The 26,024-nt window shown below is 40.6% G+C and overlaps 1 protein-coding gene across 20 annotated transcripts in view; it reads right to left on the bottom strand.

The window, feature by feature from the left end:
- The window catches only part of LOC144597249 (gephyrin), a 414,464-nt gene that overhangs the window by 21,853 nt on the left and 366,587 nt on the right, over nt 1-26,024 (bottom strand). For all 20 annotated transcript variants that reach the window (XM_078406319.1, XM_078406323.1, XM_078406321.1 and 17 more), the window contains one exon: nt 14,630-14,717. In XM_078406319.1, coding sequence (XP_078262445.1) covers nt 14,630-14,717 — 88 coding nt within the window. The remainder of the gene's footprint in view (nt 1-14,629; nt 14,718-26,024) is intronic.

Raw genomic sequence — 26,024 nt, 5'->3', positions numbered from 1 at the left:
TGTGTGCAGTTTTGGTCTCCAAATTTGCGGAAGGATATTCTTGCTACGGAGGGCGTGCAGCGTAGGTTCACTAGGTTAATTCCCGGAATGGCGGGACTGTCGTATGTTGAAAGGCTGGAGCGATTGGGCTTGTATACACTGGAATTTAGAAGGATGAGGGGGGGATCTTATTGAAACATATAAGATAATTAGGGGATTGGACACATTAGAGGCAGGAAACATGTTCCCAATGTTGGGGGAGTTCAGAACAAGGGGCCACAGTTTAAGAATAAGGGGTAGGCCATTTAGAACGGAGATGAGGAAGAACTTTTTCAGTCAGAGTGGTGAAGGTGTGGAATTCTCTGCCTCAGAAGGCAGTGGAGGCCAGTTCGTTGGATGCTTTCAAGAGAGTGCTGGATAGAGCTCTTAAGGATAGCGGAGTGAGGGGGTATGGGGAGAAGGCAGGAACGGGGTACTGATTGAGAGTGATCAGCCATGATCGCATTGAATGGCGGTGCTGACTCGAAGGGCTGAATGGCCTACTCCTGCACCTATTGTCTATTGCCTATTGTCTATTGAATACAAGCCTAGTCTTTTCAATCTTTCCTCCTATGACAGTCCCGCCATCCCAGGGATCAATCTTGTGAACCTACGCTGCACTGCCTCAATTACAAGGATGTCCTTCCTCAAATTAGGAGACCAAAACTGTACACGATACTCCAGATGTGGTCTTACCAAGGCCCTATTCAAGTGCAGAAGAACCTCTTTACTCCTATACTGAAATCCACTCGTTATGAAGGCCAACATGCCATTAGCTTTCTTCACTGCCTGCTGTACCTGCACGCCAACTTTCAGTGACTGCTGTCCAAGGACACCCAGGTCTCGCTGCAATTCTCCCTTACCTAACCTGACACCATTGAGATAATAATCTGTCTCCTTGTTTTTACCGCCAAAGTGGATAACCTCACATTTATCCATATTATACTGCATCTGCCACGCATCTGCCCACTCACTCAACCTGTCCAGGTCACCCTGCAACCTCCTAACATCATCTTCGCATTCACACTGCCACCCAGCTTTGTGTCATCCGCAAACTTGCTAGTGTTACTTCTAATTCCTGCATCCACATCATTAATATATATGGTAAACAGTTGCGGCCCCAACACCGTGCCTTGCGGCACTCCACTCGCCACTGCCTGCCATTCTGAAAAGGACCCGTTTACTCCTACTCTTCGCTTCCTGTCTGCCAACCAATTCTCTATCCTTGTCAACACCCTAGCCCCCAATAGCATGTGCTCTAATTTTGCTTACCAATCTCCCGTGTGGGACCTTATCAAAGGCTTTCTGAAAGTCTAGATACACTACATCCGCTGGCTCCCCTTCATCCATTTTACTTGTCACATCCTCAAAAAAGTCCAGAAGATTAGTCAAGCATGATTTCCCTTTCATAAATCCATGCTGACTTGGACTGCTATCCAAATGCACCATTATTAGCTCTTTAATAATTGACTCCAGCATCTTCCCCACCACCGATGTCAGGCTAACTGGTCTGCAATTCCCCGTTTTCTCTCTTGCTCCTTTCATGAAAAGTGGGATAACATTAGCTATCCTCCAATCCACAGGAACTGATCCTGAATCTATTGAACATCTCCTTAAATTTCTAGATAGTTTATGAACAATAGTTCACCATAGATAACTAAACCTCTGTATTGCCTTTATGTTAGGTTAAAAGGCATGAATTCCAGGCCAATGATTATCATTCTTAAAGAGAGTATGAAATTATGTTTTCATTCCTCTCCCCAGAGGATTTTTTAAATGAGATTATTAATTATTCCTGTTTTACAGCAGGTGACCAGGTCTGAAATAGCATATGGTTCTAAGTGTTCCAATTCTCCATGAAGTCATAGCAAAGGCCACCTCTGCCAATTTGATGTGTCCAATTTATATCAAAATTCCTCTTCTTCTTATCGTGTCCACATATCAGAATTATAGTTACCTATGATAAATGCCGAATATAACCTAATCACAAGCTCTAGATTCCACCAATTGATGAAGGTGTTATATTTCGCAAGAAGATTTTGAGAACATTCTTGGTGCTTTGCCTGTCCTTATGGTAATCCTTTGCAAGCATGGGGCTCAAAGCAGATTGCTTGGTTTCAGTCTCTGCTAAGAGGCATGCAGATGATTTGGTTTGTCCATCAAAGCTGGCTGAATACAATTAGAACCTTGATGCTGGGAATGTTGAGCTGGGAGAGAATGACAACATTGGTTTGTCGTTATCCTGCCCCTGTCATTGGAGGATTTTGCAAAGATCGGGTGGATGGTATTTCTGCAGAGCTTTGAGCTATCTGATGTAGGTAATCAAAGTGGTAATAAAAGTAGAATAATCCCTGCTGGCAATACTTTTTAGATTTCCATGTCAAGTCAAGTCAAGTCAAGTTTATTTGTCACATGCACATACACGATGTGCAGTGAAATGAAAGTGGCAATGCCTGTAGATTGTGCACAAAAAAGAATTACAATTACAGCATATAAATAAAGTTAATACAGTTAATCACCAGATGCTTTTCAAATTCTTTTAAGCGTCATTTGTTTCTATTAAATATATATAGACGCTTATCTTATTTTAGCTTGTGAGATAAAGTTCTAGTCTCTCTCTGAACCTCCTCCGAATTGCACTGATCAACAACATAGCATGTGGCTAAGTATATTCCAGGACCCTGATTACTGGGGACTTATCACTAATCCTACAAATAATTCAGCAACATCAGACTCCAGCTTCTGATCGAATGAAACAAAATACATTTCTGAAAGCTTTTCAAAGGGTAAATGGTTACTGCAGAAACTGAAAAGCACAATAAAGGGACAGTTAGATTAAATGCCTCATTATTTTACTCTTGATGCTTTAAAATGAAAACATTGTGATCTGTGAAGAATGTTTCACAAAGAAGGAAGCATTGAAGAGGTTGGGCTTAGTTGTGTGATATTTCTCACTAAATACCTGCACACTAATGCTCAGTTTGGATTTTGTCTGGATCGTGCCACCAGAACTCCAGAGGAATATGGGCCAAACACAGGCAGGTGGGACTAGTGTAGATGGGATATGTTGGCTGGTGTGGGAAAGTTGGGCTGAAGTGCTTGTTTTTACACTGTAAGACCGTATGACGACAAACTCATTCAAAATGTTGACCTAAATATGGATGAAAGTGCTAAATTCAGGGATGAAGTGAAAGTGACTATCCTTGGTATCAAAATAGCCTTTGACCAAGTGTGGCATAAGAAGCCCAAATCAAATTTTACTCAATATGGATTCAGAGGAAACTCTTCACTGACTGGAATTATATTACGTACAGAGGAAAACAGTTGTGGTTGGTTGGAAGCCAATCAGCTTAGTTTAGAAAGGCGCTACAGGAATTTCTGATTGCCCTCAGTCCAACTTCAGCTGCAGCAACTTCACCAATGATCTTCTCTCCATTACAAAACCAGAAATGGAGATGTTTGTTGATGATTGCAAATGTTCATCAACAGTAATTGAATGAAGAATGTGGTTATGTGCATGTCTCAAAATTGTAATCTCCCTATGCAAGGGCATGCACAGGATTTTTGAAGGGGCATATGTGTCCACCCTGAATGTTTTCAGAAAAATATGAATACACTGGATTATTGGGAGCATGTGGCCATGTCTTACCCCTTGTGCACGTGCTCTCCCAGGACAGTTGGTGCAAAGGAACACATTGACTCAAAGTTTCTCTCCACTATGCACCATGTAACATTGTAATATATTTGATTTTTTTTCCATCCACCAAAATCCTTATATACTCCACCTAGCCACATTGTTGGAATACTTTCACTACCAGACCTGCAGATGGGAAATCATCACCATCTTCCCAAGAGGAATTTGTTATTGGGAATGTATGGTGTTTTCTATGCGATGGCCATTGTGTAGGTTAATAAAATGAAACTATTATTTGGAAGCATCTGTCACCATGCTTGTTTAGAAAGAAACAGCTTTCAGATGCATAATGAAACCATTTAATAAAAACTAACAATTAACTTCAAAACCAAAGAAAGAACCATCAGCTGGATTAATGAAATAAATGGAGCACATTCCTTCCTCATTCTAGAAAACAGAAAGCAAATAGGCAGACAATTTCACTAGGCCATTTATACCTGCCGTATACCATTTAGCTGCAACTGAATTATATTTTCTCTTTTTTTTAAGACTTAGGAAGGTGAAGTCAACAGGCTATTTATATGGTCAGATCAATTAATGACTGTAAGAGGATTAATCCATGTGATAGGATTAATTTAAATGTTAAAGTCTTGATATTCATTCAAGAACTTATATGAAACGGATAAAATGATCCTCAAGGGAAGAAGATCATTAGGTTTTTGAAAAAGACAGATTAATAAGAATATAGCACTTATTCATTGATAGTAACATTTGCTAAATCACATTTGATTTCCATAAGAAGACTTGTCGATGCTTCAATCAAAGAACTGATCCAATTTTTTTCTATTTCTTTGGCAGTTTCTCGAAAGCTCCTTAACTGACGACTGAATTGAACCAGGTGACAGTTCATGTGGCACCAAACCATACTCCCCTTCTTACTGACAAATATTTTTCTGGGTAATGTCTTTGTTTTCAAGTTCATTTCAGAATGAAATCAAATCAAGGTCAATAATCTAAGCACAAAAAATGGTTTTAGTTTTACAGAAACATGAGTTCCGCCTCTTTGAGTTGTTGTCTCACACAACCTATAAGTCCTACAGAAAGGACAGGCAGGAGGGCAGAGGAGGTGGGGTAGCTCTGTTGGTGAGGGATGGAATTCAGTCCCTTGCGAGGGGTGACATTGGGACTGACGATGTAGAGTCACTGTGGATAGAGTTGATGAATTATAACGGTAAGAAGACATTAATGGGAGTTATCTACAGACCCCCAAACAGTAGCCTGGATATAGAGTGTAAGTTGCAGCCGGAGTTAAAATTGGCATGTAACAAATGTGACCACTGTGGTTATGGGGGATTTCAATATGCAGGTAGACTGTGACAAGCAGGTTGGTTCTGGACCCCAACAATGGGAGTTTGTAGAGTGCCTCCAAGATGGATTCTTAGAGCAGCTTGTACTAGAGCCTACCAGAGAGAAGGCAATGCTGGATTTAGTGTTGTCTAATGAATCAGATTTAATAAGGGAACTCAAGGTAAAGGGACCGCTAGGAGGTAGTGACCATAATATGATTAGTTTTAATCTGCAATTTGAGAGGGAGAAGGATAAACCAGGAATATCAGTGTTGCAGTTGAACAAAGGGGACTATGAAGGCATGAGAGAGGAGCTGGGCAAGGTCGAATGGAAAAAGATCCTAGCAGGAATGATGGTGGAACAGCAATGGCAGGAATATTTGGGCATAATCCAGAAGATGCAGGATCATTTCATTCCAAAGAGGAAGAATGATTCTAAGGGGAGTAAGAGGCAACCGTGGCTGACAAGGGAAGTTAGAGATGAAATAAAACAAAAAGGAAATATGTATAAGATAGCAAAGAGTAGCGGGAAGCCAGAGGTTTGGGCAACTTTCAAAGGATAACAGAAGATAGCAAAAAGGACGAAGTTAGCCAAGAATATAAAGAAGGACAGTAAAAGCTTCTTTAGGTATGTTAAGCGAAAAAGATTAGTAAAGACAAATGTTGGGTCCCTTGAAGGCAGAAACGTGTGAAATTATTATGGGTAACATGGAAATGGCGGAAGAGATGAACAGGTGCTTCGGATCTGTCTTCACCAAGGAAGACACAAACAATCTCCCAGATGTACAAATGGACAGAGGATCAAGGGAGACAGAAGAACTGAAAGAAATTTGCATTAGGCGAGAAATAGTATTGGATAGGCTGATGGGACCGAAGGCTGATAAATCCCCAGGGCCTGATGGTCTGCATCCCAGGGTACTCAAGGAGGTGGCTCAAGAAATCGTGGACGCATTGGTGATCATTTTCCAATGTTCTATAGATTCAGAATCAGTTCCTGTGGATTGGAGGGTAGCTAATGTTATCCCACTTTTCAAGAAAGGAGCGAGAGAAAACGGGGAATTATAGACCATTTAGCCTGACATCGGTGGTGGGGAAGATGCTGGAGTCAATTATTAAAGAGGTAATAACGGCGCATTTGGATAGGGGTAAAAGGATTGGTCCAAGTCAGCATGGATTTATGAAAGGGAAATCCTGCTTGACTAATCTTCTGGAATTTTTGGAGGATGTGACGTAAAATAGATGAAGGAGAGCCGGTGGATGTAGTGTATCCAGACTTTCAGAAAGCCTTTGATAAGGTACCACACGGGAGGTTGGTGAGCAAAATTAGAGCACATGGTATTGGGGGTAGGGTATTGACATGGATAGAGAATTGGTTGGCAGACAGGAAGGAAAGAGTAGGAATAAACGCGTCCTTTTCAGAACGGCAGGCAGTGGAGAGTGGAGTGTCACAGGACTCGGTGCTGCGGCTGCAACTATTTACAATGAATATTATTGATTTGGATGATGGAATTAGAAGTAACACTAGCAAATTTGCAGATGACACAAAGCTGGGTGGTAGTGTGAACTGCGAAGAGGGTGTTAGGAGGTTGCAGGGTGACTTGGACAGGCTGAGTGAGTGGGAAAATGCATGGCAGATGCAGTATAATGTAGATAAATGTGAGGTTATCCACGTTGGCGACAAAAATAAGGAGGCAGATTATTATCTCAATGGTGACAAATTAGGTAAAGGGGAAGTGCAACGAGACCTTGGTGTCCTTATACACTTGTCACTGAAAGTAAGCGTGCAGGTACAGCAGGCAGTGAAGAAAGCAATTGGCACGTTGGCCTTAATAATGAGAGGATTTGAGTCCAGGAGCAAAGAAGTCCTTCTGCAGTTGTATAGGGCCTTGGTGAGACCACATCTGGAGTATTATGTGCAGTTTTGGTCTCCTAATTTGAGGAAGGACGTCCTTGCTATTGAGGCAGTGCAGCATAGGTTCATGAGGTTAATCCCTGGGATGGAGGGACTGTCATATGAGGAAAGATTGGAGAGACTGGGCTTGTGTTCACTAGAGTTTAGAAGGATGAGAGGGGATCTTATAGAGATGTATAAAATCATAAAAGGACGAGACAAGCTAGATGCAGGAAAAATGTTCACAATGTAGGGGGTGTCCAGAACCAGGGGACACAGTTTAAGAATAAAGGGGAGGCCATTTAAAACTGAGGTGAGAAGAAACTTTTTCACCCAGAGAGTTGTGAATTTGTGGAATTCTCAGCCACAGAAGGCAGTGGAGACCAATTCACTGGATGAATTTAAAAGAGAGTTAGATAGAGCTCTCGGGGCTAGTGGAATCAAGGGATATGGGGAGAAGGCAGGCACAGGTTACTGATTGTGGATGATTAGCCATGATCACAATGAATGGCGGTCCTGGCTCGAAGGGCCAAATGGCCTCTTCCTGGACCTATTTTCTATGTTTCTATGTTACCTAATGTTGTTCATTAACAAATCAGCGACATGGGAATGGCAGAATAACTGTACCTAATATATCAATAAGAAAAGGCAGCAGTGGCTTCCAGCTGGAATCTCATTTTAAAAAGCAGCAGTATCATCTTGGTATTCCCCATGTTGAAAAAAACCCCTCCTTCAGATCCTCATTATCACTTACTTTTATTACCCTTCATTTTCAACCTCCTCCAACCTCATCTATTGCATCCGCTGATCCAGATGTCAACTTATTTACATCGGCGAAACCAAGCACAGGCTCGGCGATCGCTTCGCTCAACACCTGCGCTCGGTCTGCATTGGCCAAACTGGTCTCCCGGTGGCCGAGCACTTCAACTCCCCCTCCCATTCCCAGTCTGACCTTTCTGTCATGGGCCTCCTTCAGTGCCATAGTGAGGCCCACCGGAAATTGGAGAAACAGCACCTCATATTTCGCCTGGGCAGCTTGCAGCCCAGTGGTATGAACATCGACTTCTCCAACTTTAGATAGTTCCTCTGACCCTCTCTTCCCCTCCCCTTCCCAGATCTCCCTCTATCTTCCTGTCTCCACCTATATCCTTCCTTTGTCCCGCCCCCCTGACATCAGTCTGAAGAAGGGTCTCGACCCGAAACGTCACCCATTCCTTCTCTCCTGAGATGCTGCCTGACCTGCTGAGTTACTCCAGCATTTTGTGAATAAATACCTTCATTTTCATATGCTCTTTCCCCTCAATATTAACTTTTCTGTAGTGTGCTCCATGTTATGTTTTATTTGTGCAAATCCATATGAGTGTTTTTGTTTTCATTGCCTTGAGAGATGGCTATTTTGTTTTCTTTTTAGCCAGCCCTTCAGGATTACTTCCATCTGGTTCTACGTGTTCTGAGATGACTGATTGGGTCATTGGTGGGCAGAAGCTGCCTGAGGGAGAGTTGGTCAGTTTGTGACAGAGTGCACTCTTCCACCATTTACACTAGGCTTCTGTATGTTACTACTGCATGGAACTGAGGTTCTCAATGCCATCCCAAGCACCTCTTCTCATCTTTGTGTAGTCACAGGCTAGGAATTCCCAAGAGTAGTGAAGATGCTGTATGTTTTCAGGAAGGCTTTAAGCATATTCTTGCACTTTTTCCTCTACCTGCCCGGTTAATCTCTTCCCAATGTCATGTCTGTTTTGGGCATTTGAATGACTTGGCTTGATCAACATGCCTGACCGAGTGCCTCAAACCAGGGGTGATGAACTGGGAGATGGTGTTGACATTAGTTCTGTAGGCTTTCCAGTGGACTTATTATATGGCAAGTTCAAACTATACAGCGCATCTTCTCAAGGTACTCTTGACATCTGTGAAGAAAATAATACCTTGTATGCTAAATGCTATGCATTGGCACATGCATGTTCCTCAGCTCCCACCTTCTCCTCACCCTCTCTGCAACTTGCAACTAATTTCCATTTTCATTTTTCCTGTTTGATTAAGGCCCGTTGTGAACCCATTCCTTAGGATCATGGCATGTTGCCATTATGAAATCAATACACAATGGAAGCAAATACATGATGGAGGTACATTTCTGTGGGCAGCTGAATTTGAGGAGGGTGCCCCAGGATCCATTTAGATGCCAAGACTTTAGTGAGGTTGAGAAAGGCCATGCATAGCGGTCTAAAGAAACATAATCTATTCCTTTTCTCCAGAGATGCTGCCTGACCCACTGAGTTACTCCAGTATTTTGTGTCTATCTTTGGTGTAAACCAGCATCTGAAGGATACTGACAATGAATTTCCCTTTGGCAAAGAACAGGGAGAACCCTCTGCGATATTATGGTTGGATAAGTGGCCTTCCTTGAAGGTGGTCATGATTATAGCATCTTTAAGGTCCCCAAGATTATCTACAGATGTAGTTTTCAAGACTGGATATACGACTGAAACTCCTCATTTTAATTATTAACAAATCCATTTCCTCTTTTATTGAGAATATATCTGATTTGGCGAGATATCAGTCAGTAATTTTGCACTTCTACTGTCCATTTATTTGTCTGTTTGTTTATCTTTATATATACTGAACTTTTTAAAATTCTTTTTTATGGGTTTTACAGAGTAATATGTTTACATTTCTGTTGTGTTTCTGCAAGTAAGAATTTCATTATCTCGTTTCGGGACATATGACAAAACACTCTTGAACAAATTTAGTTTTGTTTGGCTTAGTTTACAGGTGCAGCATGGAAAAAGGCCCTTGGGCCCACTGAGCCTGCGCTGACCAACGATCACCCATACACTAGTTCTATGTTACTTCAGTTTCAAATTCTACACTCGACGGGCAATTTACAGAACCAAATTAACCTACAAATCTGCCCGTCTTTAAAATGTGTGAGGTAACTGGAACACCTGAAGAAAACCCAAGCGGTCACAGGGAGAACAAACAAACTCCAGAAAGACAGCACCCTTAGTCAGGATCGAACGCGGATCTCCTGCACTGTCAGGCAGCAACGCTGCCGGTGCACCACAATGCTGCCCTATTCATTCAGTCATCACTGAGATAAATTAAAGCTGCGCAGTCTCAAATTTTATTGGTGTACGTAAGGAAACGATCTGCTCCCTAGACCATATTGGGGTTTTTAGTTTAGTTTAATGCAGAGATACAGCGAAGCAACAGGCCCTTCGGCCTACCAAGTCTGTGCCGGCCAGCGATCCCTGCGCACCAGCACTATCCTACACATACTAAGAACAATTTACAATTTTACCAAAGCCAATTAACCTGCACACCTGTACATCTTTGAAGTGTGGAAGGAAAACGGAGCACCTGGAAAAATCCGTAGGTCACGGGGAAAATGTACAAACTCCGTACAGACTCCGTGGTCAGGATCAAACCCGGGTCTCTGGCGCTGTAAAGCAGCAACTCCACCACTGCGCCACCATGGCACAGTTTGCAAATTATCTATGGACACGGGTCATCTACACCGGTTTTTGTTTTGGTTCTTTAGTTTTGGAGATACAGTGCAGGCATTGGACTATCGGTTCACCAAGTCCGTGCTGACCAGCGATCACCCCATATACTAACACTACCCTACTTACTAGGGACAATTTACAATTTTAACAAAGCCAATTAATCTATTAACCTGTACGTCTTTGGAGTGGGAGGAAACCGCAGCACCCAGAGAAAACCGATGTGGTCATAGGGAGAACGTACAATTTTTGTACAGATACCACTCGTAGTCAGATTGAACCTGAGTCTGTGGCGCTGTATTAAGGCAGCAACACTACCACTGCATTGCCCCTTATGTATAAACCAATAAAATTTGAGACTGAGCATCTTTAACACACTCAGTACAATGAATTGTTCCCAGTGAAAATTATTGACTAAAATCCAGCCAAATCACATACATTCTTAATAAGAGAGGAAACAGATTTGTCAATAATTAAAGATTGCCTTGTGTATTATTTCTACCTGGTTATCTCCTGATCTGTAGCATGCCTGAGAAAGATTAAAATATGAAGGGAAAAGAGGCTTTCTCACCACATTTATCCTCAAGAAAAATAAGTAATTACACTGAGATGAAAGGTTAAAACACTATAAAGTGTTGATAATTTTACACAGCAGAGTAATTTGTGTTATATAGAACCTCCAGCATAAGCCATTCACAAATAGTGGTTATCCATACACCAATGAAGTACACAATCACTGTACTGATGGTGTCTTGACAGGTATCACGAGGAACAGTAATGTGGGATGTATCATCTCTCAAACATGAGAGTTGGGCCAATATGAAAGAAGGGATGCCTGCCAGAATGCATTATATTTAGTCTCATTATATTCTTATCTGTACTTATGTTGGATGCCAAATGTGGATTGTTTTCTTTTGTACAGTTTCAAAAAATTAGAAATTGGAAAACCAATGGGCAGTATTTCAGGAAAAAAATATTTATCATATATCATCATATATATACAGCCGGAAACAGGCCTTTTCGGCCCTCCAAGTCCGTGCCGCCCAGCGATCCCCGTACATTAACACTATCCTACACCCACTAGGGACAATTTTTACATTTACCCAGCCAATTAACCTACATACCTGTACGTCTTTGGAGTGTGGGAGGAAACCGAAGATCTCGGAGAAAACCCACGCAGGTCACGGGGAGAACGTACAAACTCATTACAGTGCAGCACCCGTAGTCAGGATCGAACCTGAGTCTCCGGCGCTGCATTCGCTGTAAAGCAGCAACTCTACCGCTGCGCTACCGTGCCGCCCATATGGTGGAATCATAAATGCAACCTAAAAACAATTGTTTCCATTGGAATCATCATTGACTACTTCAGCTTTTTAATGCTAATATTCTAGGTTACTGATTATACCAACAGTTAATTTTCTACTGTTCACATTTTCACAAAGAGTCATGTAAATAGCTTTGTAAAAAATGATGTGAAGTTATTGTGGTGTCCAAGCTGAAAATTTGTTATGAAAAACAGGGTCACCGTTGACACCTCTTAAGCTATTTAAAGGACCTAAATCAAAAGACAGGTCAGTGAATAGCTACATGCAAAGTGTGCCGTTGATTAGGCAAATGCAATTAATACCACTTCTATTTTTATCAGCACACAAACATTCTGACTACTTACATCTTTCCCTCCTTGCTGAATACAAGTGTTGCCAAAGGCAACAATGTACTCTGGTGAAGACTTCAATGTTAATCAGGAAGAATGGCTCTATGGCATCAGAAAATTGAGCTTCTGATGGACTCACCTGACAGGCTAGATGTGTTGTAAGTGGCGGCAGAACTGATAAAATTCTTTGTGTTGTCGCCCTGACCAATCTACCAGTTGTAAATGGATTTGTCCTTCATGGCATTAGCGACCATGACATTGCACATGCAAAACCCTGTCTCCAATCTGAACTTGCTTGTTAGCTGAATGATAAATTTTGTCTAAACCTATCTGCATGCTGGTCCAGACCATTTACTATCAAGGAATTGAGAATGAAAGATGGTTGCTCATCTCAGATCAAGGACATTGCTGTAGGATAGACACAAAAAGCTGTAGTAACTCAGCAGGTCAGCAGCAACTCTGGAGAAAAGGAATAGATAACGTTTCGGGTCGAAACCCTTCCTCAGAATCTGTCTCTGACCCGAAATGTCTCTGACTCTGGCCTGAAAGGTCACCTATTCCTTTTCTCCAGAGATGCTGCCTGACCCGGCAGAGTTACTCCAGCTTTTTGTGTCTATCTTCAGTGTAAACCAGCATCTGCAGTTCCTGCCTACTCATAGCTGTAGGAGTTCCATTGGGTAGTGTCCTAAGCACAATTATCTTCTGCATGAATTACCTTCTCAATCAGGAAAGATTCAAGAACAGTGTTCCTCACTAACTTCCTAAAGGTAAATAAGGTATGGTAATAAATACGGGCTTTTACAAAGATACCTACATTCTATGAACTTTTTTTCCAGGCAGTTATTGTCTCTAAATTGTCGATGGTGGGAAATTTACAGTGTTATTGCCATTCAATGTCAAACAGAAGTGGTTGGACACTTGATGGAAATGCCAAATGCTTGGTAGTTGTGTAATGCAAATGCTACTTGCCACCTATTAGTCTTTTGCGATTACTGTCTTATTCTTGCTGCATGAACCCAGGTTCTACCTCATTATCTGAAGCATTTTGTATAAAATGGAAAACTGTGCAATCATCAATGAATATTCCTTTATCTGACCTTATGACAGAAGGAAGCTCATTGATGAAGAAACTGATAATCATGGCTTGGATGCTACCTTTATTCCGGTACTCTGGATAGAAGTTTTTGTGCATTTACTCTGTCTATTCTTCTCATGATTTTATACACCTCTATAAGATTACCCATCACCCTCCTGATCTCCAAGGAATAAAGTCCTAGTCTGTTCAACCTCTCCCTATAAATCAGGTCCTCGAGTCCTGGAAAATTCCTCATGAAACTTCTTTGCACCTTTTCCACCTTAACAACATATTTTCTATAACAGGGTGACCTAAACTGAACACAATACTCCAAATGTGGCCTCACCTATGTCCTGTACAACTGTAACATAACCTCCCAACTTCTTTCCTCAATACTTTGACTAATGAAGGCCAATGTGCCGAAAGCCTTCTTGACCACATTATCTAGCTGTGACACCATTTTCCAGGAACTATGTACCTGCACTACGAGATCCCTCTGCTCTACAACACTCCCCAGAGCCCTGCCATTTACTGTGAAGGTCTTGTCCTGGCTAGACTTCCCAAAATGCAACACCTCGCACCTCTCGGTATTAAACTCCATTAACTATTCTTCTGTCCACCTGCTCAACCAATCACTATCCAGATGCAATTTTAACAACCATCTTCGCTATCTACAATACCATCCACTTTAGTGTTACCTGGGTATATGAAGTTGTGAGGTAGCAGTTCTCTCACCTGCACCACTATGCAGCCCCTAACCTTCAGAGATGCCAGTTGTTATGAAAGAGCCCTTAGAGTACCAATAAATCACCATCATTGAATCAAGACGAACATTCTGTCGGGGGAATGTGAACTTAATCCCTTCTCCACAGTCTTGAGCATATAACCCAGTTTGACACTTCAGAGCAATGTTGAGGAAACACTACAGTCAGAAGTGCAAGTTTTGTATGAGTTCTCTTAAGTAGGCAGAAAAAAATCTCATGATCCTGTTAAATGAGCAGGGAATTGTGTTGATAAAATACTGATGTTTATCTTTTAGCCAACATCAATAAAATAGATAATCTGGTTATTTATGTTGCGAGTATGTGAGGCGCATTTGTGCAAAAATTGATTGGCACATTTTTCTATTTTGTATCAAGGTTTATCAAGGAGATTTTGAAGATAAGAAATGTAAAGCCTTAATTTTTTACTAACCCCAAAAAGTGCAGCATTGGTGACATAATATTACTAATAATCAAAACATTAAATCTGTTGCATCTAATATTTACAGATTTTTAAAATTTTTAGTAATAATCTAAGAATCTAGTTTGTTTACAAGCACTTTTCCCTTAAGATGCTAGTTACTAAATTCATTTTCTTTCATTGAACAAATATGGTGTGAGCTGGAGTAAGAACTCCAGGACAGGTAATCTTTCACTTTTGTATTGTGAGAAATGATGAAGGTCTTATGTGCTAACATTTTGCGATATATTTAATTAAATTCTCATATTTTAAAATACCACGATTACCTTTTCTCCCATGGATACACCTCCTGAAGTAATGATGATATCAGCACGACTTATGCCTTCGTTGAGAGCATTCAGCAGGTCATCAGGGCTACATTCAAAATAAAAAATTCAATGAGTAATGAATTCCTTGAAATTCTGACAAAGTAGACTGTTGCAGAAAATGACAGTTTTCCACATACCATCATTTCTGATGTGAAAACAGATTGTATGACTGAGCTACAAACTCTGAACTTCAATCTGCCTTGATTGCACGAGGGACGGGGCACAGTTTTTGTCATGCACTATATTGTTTGTTTTTTATATATTTTATATATTTCACTTTGTTTTTGTTTTGCTTATTACAGTGTCTACTGAGTACTATGTTTACACATTTGTTGTGCAGTTGCAAGTAAGACATTCATTGTTCCGTTTGGGGATATACGGCAACAAAAACACTTTTGACTCTTGGCAATTTAGTTCTTTGTTGATTAAATGAATGCTGTCCACCTTGGGCCCAGGAGCAGCTTTGTGGTTTTAACCCCATGCTTCCTCAGCATTTTGCCTGAAACTAGGAGGTGCAGAAATTCATGCATTGTTTAACCATGATCTCAGTCTTTTCTTCTCCAACATTTTCCTACATTTCTTTTCATCAGAGGCTCTCTGATGTTTGTATAGTTGCTCACAAGAACCCACTGTTAGTTTAATTTGAAAGATTATTCCTGTTTATTGAAATACGGTTCAGACCTTGACATGATGTAGTTCAGGATAGCAAGAGAATAAAACTCAATATTTATTCAATTAAATCGTAATTGAGCATTCTTAATTTCACATTTAATTATTTAAAAAAATATTTTGAAAAGCAAAGTTAAAATGATTGTATTATTGAGCTGTAAGACTTTTCATATCTGTTGACATCAATGCAGCATTGAATATTTAGTTTTGCAGTTGACAGCACAAAGGTATGTAGTAGATGTAATTCTTAACTTAAATCCAAAAGCAGTACAGACTATAGGTAAATTTGTGAACATAATAGGCTAACGATTTAATGCACAATCTACAGTTGAAATGTATGCATAATTCTGCAAGTCCTTTTCCTCAATGAGTCCAGAGGTAAGTTCCAACCCAATATACAGTTAATATTAAAGATTGACATAAAACCATATAATTGTTAATACAGTTAATATTTGATGTTGGTGAATAATTAAAGGCAGAAAAGTAAATGTGAAAGAATACTAAAGAATTGGCACAAAGTGGACCAAATGTCATAATTGAAAATACATTGAATTGTAAAGGATTACAGTCTTCTCCTCAAGGTCATCAATTGTGTGTTAACAAAAATCAGACCAGTGACTTCTGCGGCTTTGAAAATACACTCTTTTGGAACTATTTCACTCCTGCACTTTGAGTGGAAAAATTAGAATCTGCTGCCATCTGGTGAAATTTTCCATATGTTCCTGATTGGAATAAAGAACTTAGATCAGGGACTATTTTTCAGAGAAATGCCGGTACCTCTGCACCATTATCCTGACTGTGCTCTGATGCATGGCTCCAATGGGATTGCAATAAAGGCCTTGCAATTCCCTGTAATTATGCTATGGAATCTCCCTGGAAAACCTTTGACTGAATGAAAAGTAAAAACACTGCAGATGCTGGAAATATTAAATAAATCAAAAATTGCTGTAGATAATCAGCATATCAGGCAGCATCTATGGTTACATAAACTCTGATTCTCTTTCCACAGATGCACCCTGATTTCTGAATATAATTTTCAGCTTTATTGTGTGTGCCAGGTTGGACCTGGAGTGGGAACAGTATCTCCATGGATTTCAATGGAGTGGAATAGTTGAGTTGGACTAGGGAAATAGGTTAAGGAATTAAGATTTGATAAATGGGTTTCATATTTTTGTGTTCTTATGTGATTAAATTATAATTTTTAATTAAAAAAATTGAAATTTAATTAATTTGCTACATTTAATTAACCAAAGTCCAACTAAACTCTGAACGACAAACTGCCGTAAGTTGCACTAGGGACTATGTGCTTTGTTTTGTTCTGCATTAGAATGAGTTATTTTATTTCATTGACTTTTTTTTCTGTTTGTTTATCTTTTTAATCTATTGAATACTGTGTTTACAACTTAGAATAAGTAAGTAATTCTTGCAAGTAAGAAGTTAGAATAAGTAAGTAATTCTTGCAAGTAAGAATTTCATTGTTCCATTTTCATATGACAATACAATACTCTTGATTTCTAATGATTTCATAATTTTTGATTTTTTCTTAATGCTGGAAAAATACCAATACCTCCAGGCAGTGTGGTTTTAGACTTTGGTGATACAGCGCGAAAACAGGCCCTTCGGCCCACCAAGTCTGCACCGACCAGCGATCACCCTGTACACTAAAACACTATCCTACATACTTAGGATAATTTACAAGTTTATGGAAGCCAATTAACTTACAAATCTGTACGTCTTTGGAGTATCAGAGGAAACTAGAGCACCCCAAGAAAACCTACGCAGTCACAGGATTAATGTACAAATTCCATGCAGACAGCACCCATAGTCAGGATCGAACCCAGGTCTCTGGCATTGCAAGGCAGTAACTCTACCACTGCGCCACTGGGTGGCTTATCAGCGGTCAAAGTCTTTTTGGGGGCAGGCTTTGTTCTGCCCAACCCACACTAGTGTTGCTCCCTCCACATACTTGAAGTTTATGTACACACTCCTCACTAATGGGGATTGCAGCTGGCTTTGTTGAAGTTACCATTGGAAGATCTGCTAAAGGTCACTGTGGACACAATAGGTAAGTCACAAAAATGTGTATAACACATCTTTATCATATCATATCATATATATACAGCCGGAAACAGGCCTTTTCGGCCCTCCAAGTCCGTGCCGCCCAGCGATCCCCGTACATTAACACTATCCTACACTCACTAGGGACAATTTTTACATTACCCAGCCAATTAACCTACATACCTGTACGTCTTTGGAGTGTGGGAGGAAACCGAAGATCTCGGAGAAAACCCACGCAGGTCACGGGGAGAACGTACAAACTCCTTACAGTGCAGCACCCGTAGTCAGGATCGAACCTGAGTCTCCGGCGCTGCATTCGCTGTAAAGCAGCAACTCTACCGCTGCGCTACCGTGCCGCCTAGCAGGAAATTCATTGGTCATTTATGTTACTTTTCATCCATGCAATCTCCAATTTTCAGATTTGCTCAACACATTCCAGGAAATATTTATAGCATGACTGAAATGTTTTAATTTTGTCATTTGTACATTTTGATTAAGGTTATCAAGAATGTATAGATACCTACATTTGATGCAGAGCTGGCACCTTTATACTGGTGGCTGCTTCTCGCATTTAACACATATTGTTTTATTTTTGGAAAGCAGTAATAAATCTCAACTCTAAGTAACAAAACCTACCGGTAAAAAGAACCAGAACCAGCCATAATATTACATCCTTTCCCCGACAAAGGGCTCATATATTTATATCTTTGAATGTACAGTGCATTCAGAAAGTATTCAGACCCCTTCACTTTTACCACATTTTGTTACGTTACAACCTTATTTTAAAATGGATTAAATTCATTTTTTTTAATCATCAATCTACACACCATACCCCATAATAAAAAAGCAAAAACAGGTGTTTAGAAATTTTTGCAAAGGGTTTAAAAAGAAATAACTGAAATATCACATTTACATAAGTATTCAGACCCTTTACTCAGTACTTTGTTGAGGCACCTTTGGCAGCGATTACAGCCTCAAGTCTTCTTGGGTATGACGCTACAAGTTTGGCACACCTGTATTTGGGTAATTTCTCCCATTCTTCTCTGCAGATCCTCTCAAGCTCTGTCAGGTTGGATGGGGAGCGTCAATGCACAGCTATTTTCAGATCCCTGAATGAACCTGATGTTCGATCAGGTTCAAGTCCGGGCTCTGGCTGGGCCACTCAAGGACATTCACAGACTTGTCACAAAGCCACTCCTGCGTTTTCTTGGCTGTGTACTTTGGGTCGTTGTCCTGTTGGAAGGTGAACCTCCGCTCCAGTCTGAGGTCCATAACACTCTGGACCAGGTTTTCATCAAGGATGTCTCCGTACTTTGCTCTGTTCATCTTTCCCTTGATCCTGACTAGTCTCCCACTTCCTGCTTCTGAAAAACATCCTCACAGCATGATGCTGCCACCACCATGCTTCACCGTAGATATGGTATTGGCCAGGTGATGAGCGGTGCCTGGTTTCCTCCAGACCAAAGAGTTGAACCTTGGTTTCATCAGACCAGAGAATCTTGTTTCTCATGGTCTGAGAGTCCTTTAGGTGCCTTTTGGCAAACTCCAAGCGGGCTGTCATGTGCCTTTTATTGAGGAGTGGCTTCCATCTGGCCACTCTACAATAAAGGCCTGATTGGTGGAGTGCTGCAGATATAGTTGTCCTTCTGTAAGGTTCTCCCATCTTCACAGAGGAACTCTGGAGCTCTGTCTGAGTGACCATTGGGTTCTTGGTCACCTCCCTGACCAAGGCCCTTCTCCCCCGATTGCTCATTTTGGCTGGGGAGCCAGCTCTAGGAAGAGTCCTGGTGGTTTCAAAGTTCTTCCATTTAAGAATGACGGAGGCCACTGTGCTCTTCGGGACCTGCAATGCTGCAGAAATTGTTTTATACCCTTCCCCAGATCTGTGTCTCGACACAATCCTGTCTCGGAGGATTCCGACAATTCCTTCGTCTTCATGGCTTGGTTTTTGCTCTGACATGCACTGTCAACTGTGGGACCTTATATAGACAGGTGTGTGCCTTTCCAAATCATGTCCAATCATTTTATTTTACCACTGGTTGACTCCAATCAAGTTGTAGAAACATCTCAAGGATAATCAATGGAAACAGGATGAACGTAAGCTCAATTTTGAGTGTCATAGCAAAGGGTCTGAATACTTATGTAAATTAGATATTTCAGTTATTTCTTTTTAATTACTTTGCAAAAATTTCTAAACACCTGTTTTCGCTTCTTCATTCTGGGGTATTGTCTGTAGATTGATGATAAAAAAAAAGAATTTAATCCATTTAAAAATAAATAAGGCTGTAAGGTAAGAAAATGTGGAAAAAGTGAAGGGGTCTGAATATTTTCTGAATGCGCTGTAAAATCAGACCTATGTTCCCTGACACCTAACCTTTTTAATGTTATGGCACAGAGATGCTTATTGTCTCAGTTATATGACTTTGAAAGATCGGGAGGTGGTCTAAAGATGTCTTAGAACTGCACATCACATCAGAAATGTACTGGTGTAAAATCAATTCAGTTAATTGTTCAGAACTGAATCCCAGGGAGTGATGATGGGGCCATTCCCAGGGAAATAAGCAGGATGACAGCTTTAGTGTTTTATGGGCACAAGACACAAGGATATGATTGACATTGGAGAGGTGAAATATTTTTTAAAGTACCACTGAGAAATTCCATGAGAAAATCTTAGCAACATAATAAAATAAATTGTTGGCCATGAGCACTGCTTGTCCGTCAGGTTTTTTCTCAGTGAACTTCCTGCAGATTATTAGTGTAATTTTTGTATTTGTATCTAAATGATAAATTAAATGAAATAAGAAAACCTACAGAAGAAAATAGGACCCAATCTCATTTTTTTTGTTGAAAATAAAATTATCTTTTATTTACCATGCAAATTATTTACTAGCAGGGTCTCGACCCAAAATGTCACCCATTCCTTTTCTCCAGAGATGCTGCCTGTTCCGCTGAGTTAATCCAGCATTTTGTGTCTATCTCCAGAACATATAATATGTTTACTAATTAGCTTTAAAATAGTTATATAAATCAAACTAACCCAAGCTTTTTGGTTTGATCAAAGTCATTTGGTTCTGAGGCTTGGATCAAAAAAGGCACAGTAAATCAATAAAGGGAGAGTAGAAAGCTGTAAATGGATGAGAGGCAAGTGCTCTTGAAAAAGTAAATGAAGCATGAGTTTGTTTGAAAACAGTGAAATACAGAATAGTTTACAAGGTTGAATAGCTTGGGACAAAAATACATAGTTATTCAGAAGAACAGCATGTATAATCAATAAAGATGAGCATTACTATTAGACTTATGGAAATGGTGAATTTTAATAGCGAAGGCTCATTTACGATGGGTGACGCAGTGGGGCAGCAGCAGAGTTGCTGCCTTAAGGGCCTGTCCCACTTAGGCGATTTTTTAGGCGACTGCCAAAGTTGTAGCAGATCGCCAAAATTTTCTTTTACCCGACGACAATGACCACGACAATGTCAAGTCAGGTCGAGATTACAGCGTCTTCGGAAACATCACGAAATTCCCACACTGTCAATGACTCTCTGGCGTCTTAATTTTCGCTGAAATCACTGACAAGTCGGTAAGCACTTAAGAGTTTTGAAATATAACATCTTGCCCGGGTTACTTGAAAACCAAGCTTCACGGTAACAAGGCATAAACTGGATTGACTTCCAGATTACTAATAGAACTATTAAGAAATTTAATTTTAAAAGTGGTTAAATGGATTTTTGTGATGAGTGTGGGCATTCTTTGAAAATGTACGGGAGATGCATATCTGGTTTCTGGGTTGCATATCTGGGTTGGGAGCCTACTTTAAATGTAATCGCTGATGGCCATAAACATCGTGAAAATTCCCACGCTTACCTGACCGTCAAACTGTCGCTTCCAATCTACCTGTCAAATGTCCTGACCGTAAATAAATTGGTTAAACACAAGTATTTTATGGTATCTTCAAATTACTTTACTTAATTTAATATTACGTGCTTCTAAATGCATCTAAGATAACCTAGCAAACCTGGGGACAGCATGCAACAGCGCCCGCAATAGGCAACGATACCTGGCGACAAGCCAAATGTCGCCGAGAAATTTCACTCCGGTTGATTTCTCAGCGACACGATGAGATCCACTACGATTCTTGGAAGACTCCTCATGATCATGCCCTCTACACCCCGGCGAACCGTCGGTGACAGCCTAGTCGCCGGCAGTCGCCTTAAAATCACCTAAGTGGGACAGGCCCTTTACAGTGCTAGAGACCCGCGTCTGATCCTGATGGGTGATGACTGTTTGGAGTTTGCATGTTCTCTCTGTAACTGTGTGGGTTTTCTCCAGGGTTTCCTACATTCCAAAGACAGGATTTCCCACATTCCAAAGACATAATTGGCCTCTTAAGGACAGAACTACTGTATGGGTGATCTTGGGTCGGCATGGACTCAGTGGGCCGAAGGTCCCGTTTGTACCTTGCATCTCTAAACTAAACGAAGTATGCTTCAAATATTTAACATGTGAATTTTTTATAGGAAAAGACTGAGAAACAGGCCATCAGACCCAATAAATCTATGATCCACACTTCCTGCCTTATTTCTAAAACTTAATCTGAATATATTATTCTACTTCTATCTTCAGTATTCACTTTTCATGTAATTGAGTTATGTCTGTGATTTTTAAAACCAGAAAATTATTTGAAAGCCTCATATTTTCTCATTTTGCAATTTGTTAAAGATTGATTTCACAACCGTGTAGGAAAGATTTTCAAGAAACAAAATGTACATTAAATTGCCACTTTGCATTGAAGTAGCAATGGTAGCAAATGCATGATATATGGCTCTACTTATGATGTTCAATGAATTATAGTGAAATTCAATCCTTCCCTGACAACAGCTATCATTTCAAACAAAACAAAATCTGGCATGTTTTAGACGTCTTCATCAAGTCAAATTGCAATTACTGATGAATGAAAATAATAAATTTAACAATTAACTAAGAAGAAAACATTTTACTCATTAGGATGGTTTAGTTTTTGATCACCTTCTTGATTTCACTAAGAGAAGAGGTAACCCAAAACTGAACAGGATGAAAAAGCAAACCATTAGTTTGTTGGAGAATGACAATTGGATAGCACGGTTCATTGACATCTGATGGAAAAACCACATTTTATTTGAATTCTAGAAGATAGCAGCTAATATCCAGCTTGGCGAAAATGGATCAAAATGAGTGAAATATTCCTGCTGTCGTTAATGAGTGTGGCTCATCTCCAAAACGTAATGAAATATTTGGCGACTAACACTTGTCCCAAACATAAGCGCAAGAGTCAAAATGTTGTTTTCTTGTGCCCAAATTAAATATTTTCCTCACGGTTGATATTTGAAGAACACAGAAACATGTGAGTGACTGTTCAGTAGCGAGACTTCGTGACTCAAATGTTAGTTAAATAAATCAATGATCCAATGAGAGATACAATACTTAAATACTTTAATAGGTCATCATAACTTTAGTTACAGATGTGTCCAACCTTCAAACACTTTATCTCTCAGGCAAAGGAAGCTCAAGTGTATCGTTACTGTTCTCAGCAGCAATTGATTTAGAAATTAATGAAAATGCATAAATGCCAAAGGCACGCAATATATTTTCTTAAGGGCTCTTGAACACTTGCTTTTGGGATTATTTTTGGTATATTTCTCTGTATTTGTGAATAATCTTGATTTTGTTTTTTGAGCATAATTGTTGCTAAAAGGTTTACAGATATTTTAAATGTGGAAGAAAGCCGTTGCAGTAAATTCAGTACGACTTCACAGCATTCATTTCTCTTATTTGTAATGCAAGGTTGATTTACAATATCCATCAACAACAATCACAACCTTACACCAGTGAATCAGTTTACATTTGAATCAAGCTGGCCATGTCCTGAAGCATTTAACTGCCCGACGGTTTCTGGTAAAAGGTGAATGAACCAAACAATACAAGGGTAAACCTGACCATTTTTGCTGTGGCAGATGTTTCTCTCGGTGAGAAGATTTGGAGAATTGACTACTGCGCAGTTATTATGCAGGCAAACGTTCTATCTTCTTATCAATGATAGCCTTCCAACACAGGATCTTATGTGTTAAACCAAACAGATGCAAATGACAAATCTGTGTGATTTCACAACTGACAGATCAGATTGTGAATTTGCAGTCAAAATGTGATAAAAAGGAACTGCAGATGCTGGTTTATACCAAAAATTAATTTAAAGTGCTGGACAGGCAGCATCCATAGAGAACATGGATAGGTGACGATTCTAGTCAGGACCGTTCTTCAGACTCATTTGCAGTTCTGCTGCATCTGGCCATGAATGACAGTAGACAGCTGGTGGAAGGCAGAAGCTCCAGTGATATCTCCAAGGCAGTGTTGGTCAGTAAATAGGAGTCTGATGTAGGTGTCCTTTTATCCAGATGTTCCAGCGATGAGTGTAGAGTCCGAGATAAATTGTTTGTTGTGGACGTGTTTCGTTGTGAACGAATTGTAGTGGATCAAGGCTGTTTGAGAGGCAGGACTTAACGTGTGCCATGACCAACTTCTTGAAACAGTTCATGAGGGTGGATGTCAATGCCCTTGGATGGTAACCATTAAGGCCTGCTACTTTGCTTTTCTTTGGCACAGGATGACAGTAGTCTTCTTAAAGGGCCTGTCCCACTTCAGGCGATTTTAAGGCAACTGCCGGCGACTGTCAAAGTCATAGCAGATCGCCAAACTTTTCTTTTACCCGACGACAATGACCACGACAATGCCGAGTCAGGTCGAGATTACAGCGTTTTCGGAAACATCGCGAAATTCCCACGCTGTCAATGACTCTCCGGCGTCCTAATTTTCTCTGAAATCACTGACAAGTCGGTAACACCTTGTATGGGTTACTTAAAAACCAAGCATCACTGTAACAAGGCATAAACTGGATTTACTTCCAGTTTACTAATAGCTGTATTAAAAAAATTGATTTACAAGTGGTTAAGTGGATTTTTGTGAAAAGTGTGTGGGCATTCTTTGAAAATGTACGGGAGATTCATATCTGGTTTCTGGGTTGCATATCTGGGTTGGGAGCCCACTTTAAATGTAATGGCGGATGGCCATAACATCGCAAAATTCCCACGCTTAACCTGACCGTCAAACTGTCGCCTCCAATCTACCTGTCAAATGTTCTGATGGTAAATAAATTGGTTAAACACAAGCATTTTATGGTATTTTGAAATAACTACTTATTTGAATATAATATGCTTCTAAATGCATCTAAGAGAACCTAGCAAACCTGGGGACAGCAGGCGACAGCGCCCGCAATAAGCAACGATACCTGGCGACAAGCCAGCTGTCGCCGAGAAATTTCACTCCGGATGATTTCTCAGCGAAGCGCTGAGATCCACTACGATTCTTGGAAGACTCCTCACGATCATGCCCGCGACACCCGGCGAACTGTTGGCGACAGCCTAGTCGACGGCAGTTGCCTTTAAATTGCCTAAAGTGGGACAGGCCCTTAAAGCAGATGGGAACCTCAGAAGCAATTAGGTAAAGGTCAAAGATAACGATGAATACTCCTGGCAGCTAGTCCGCACAGGTCCTGAGGTCACGGTCAGGGACTCCATGTGGGCCTGTTGGTTTCCAGGGGTTTACTTCCAGGAGGGCCGATCTGACATCTGTGACAGTGACCATGGGTACATGTGCACCCAAGGCAATGGGGTAAATTACATATTCCAATGATCTTTTGCTCAAAGCAAGCAACAAAAGCACTATTTTTGTTGGGTACAGGCGATTTATTGCCAGCGATACAACCCAACTTCGCTTTGTAGCACGTTATAGCATGCACACATTACCACAAGCTTTGCCCCTGTAGTTATCCACTGACCCTAGCTTGGGCTGGAATTCCAATGGCATCTTTAATGGCTTTGTGAAGGTTTAAATAGATTTTCTGCATCACTGAAGATCGTTTGACTTGGACTTCACTTGGTTATGGACTTCATGGTTCATCCATGGTCTCCGATTGGGGAACACTCGTATTGTCATCTTGAACAATGAAGTCTTTGACGGCCGTGGCATACTCAATTAGGATGGCCGCAGAGTCCTTGAATGTGACCCGTCCACTGACTCAAAGCAGTCACAAAGGTTCTTATCTGTATTTTTAGTCTAGTGGCACAGTGGCATAGCAGTAGAGATGCTGCCTTCCAGCACCAGAGACCAGAGTTCGATCCTAGCTTCGGGTGCTGTCTGTACCGAGTTTGTATGTTCACCCTGTGGCTGTGTGGGTTTTCTCTGTGTGCTCTGGTTTCTTCCCACATTCCAAAGATGTGCAAGGTTGTACCTTAATTGACTTCTGTAAATTGTCACTAGTGTATAGGTAATCGTTGGTCAGCTTGGACTCAGTGGGCCGAAGGGCCAGTTTCCATGATATATCTCTGAACTAAACTAAACTAGGCACAGTACGACTTTCTGTACTGGATCCGCCTGCTTCCTTTTCTTCTTGTAAGCGGTGGATAGAAGCACAACCAAGTGGTTAGATTTTTTCAAAATGCGGCCAGGCAATGGAGCGATAGACATCTTTGATGGTTATGTAGCTGTGATCAAGAGAGTTTGGGCCTCTAGTGGGACAGGAGAAATGTTGATATTTTGA

This window comes from Rhinoraja longicauda, chromosome 10 (genome assembly GCF_053455715.1).
Source record: "Rhinoraja longicauda isolate Sanriku21f chromosome 10, sRhiLon1.1, whole genome shotgun sequence".
NCBI classification, from domain to species: domain Eukaryota; kingdom Metazoa; phylum Chordata; class Chondrichthyes; order Rajiformes; family Arhynchobatidae; genus Rhinoraja; species Rhinoraja longicauda.
Note: the sequence above shows the minus strand (reverse complement) of the source record. Positions and strands in the feature narration are given on the sequence as shown.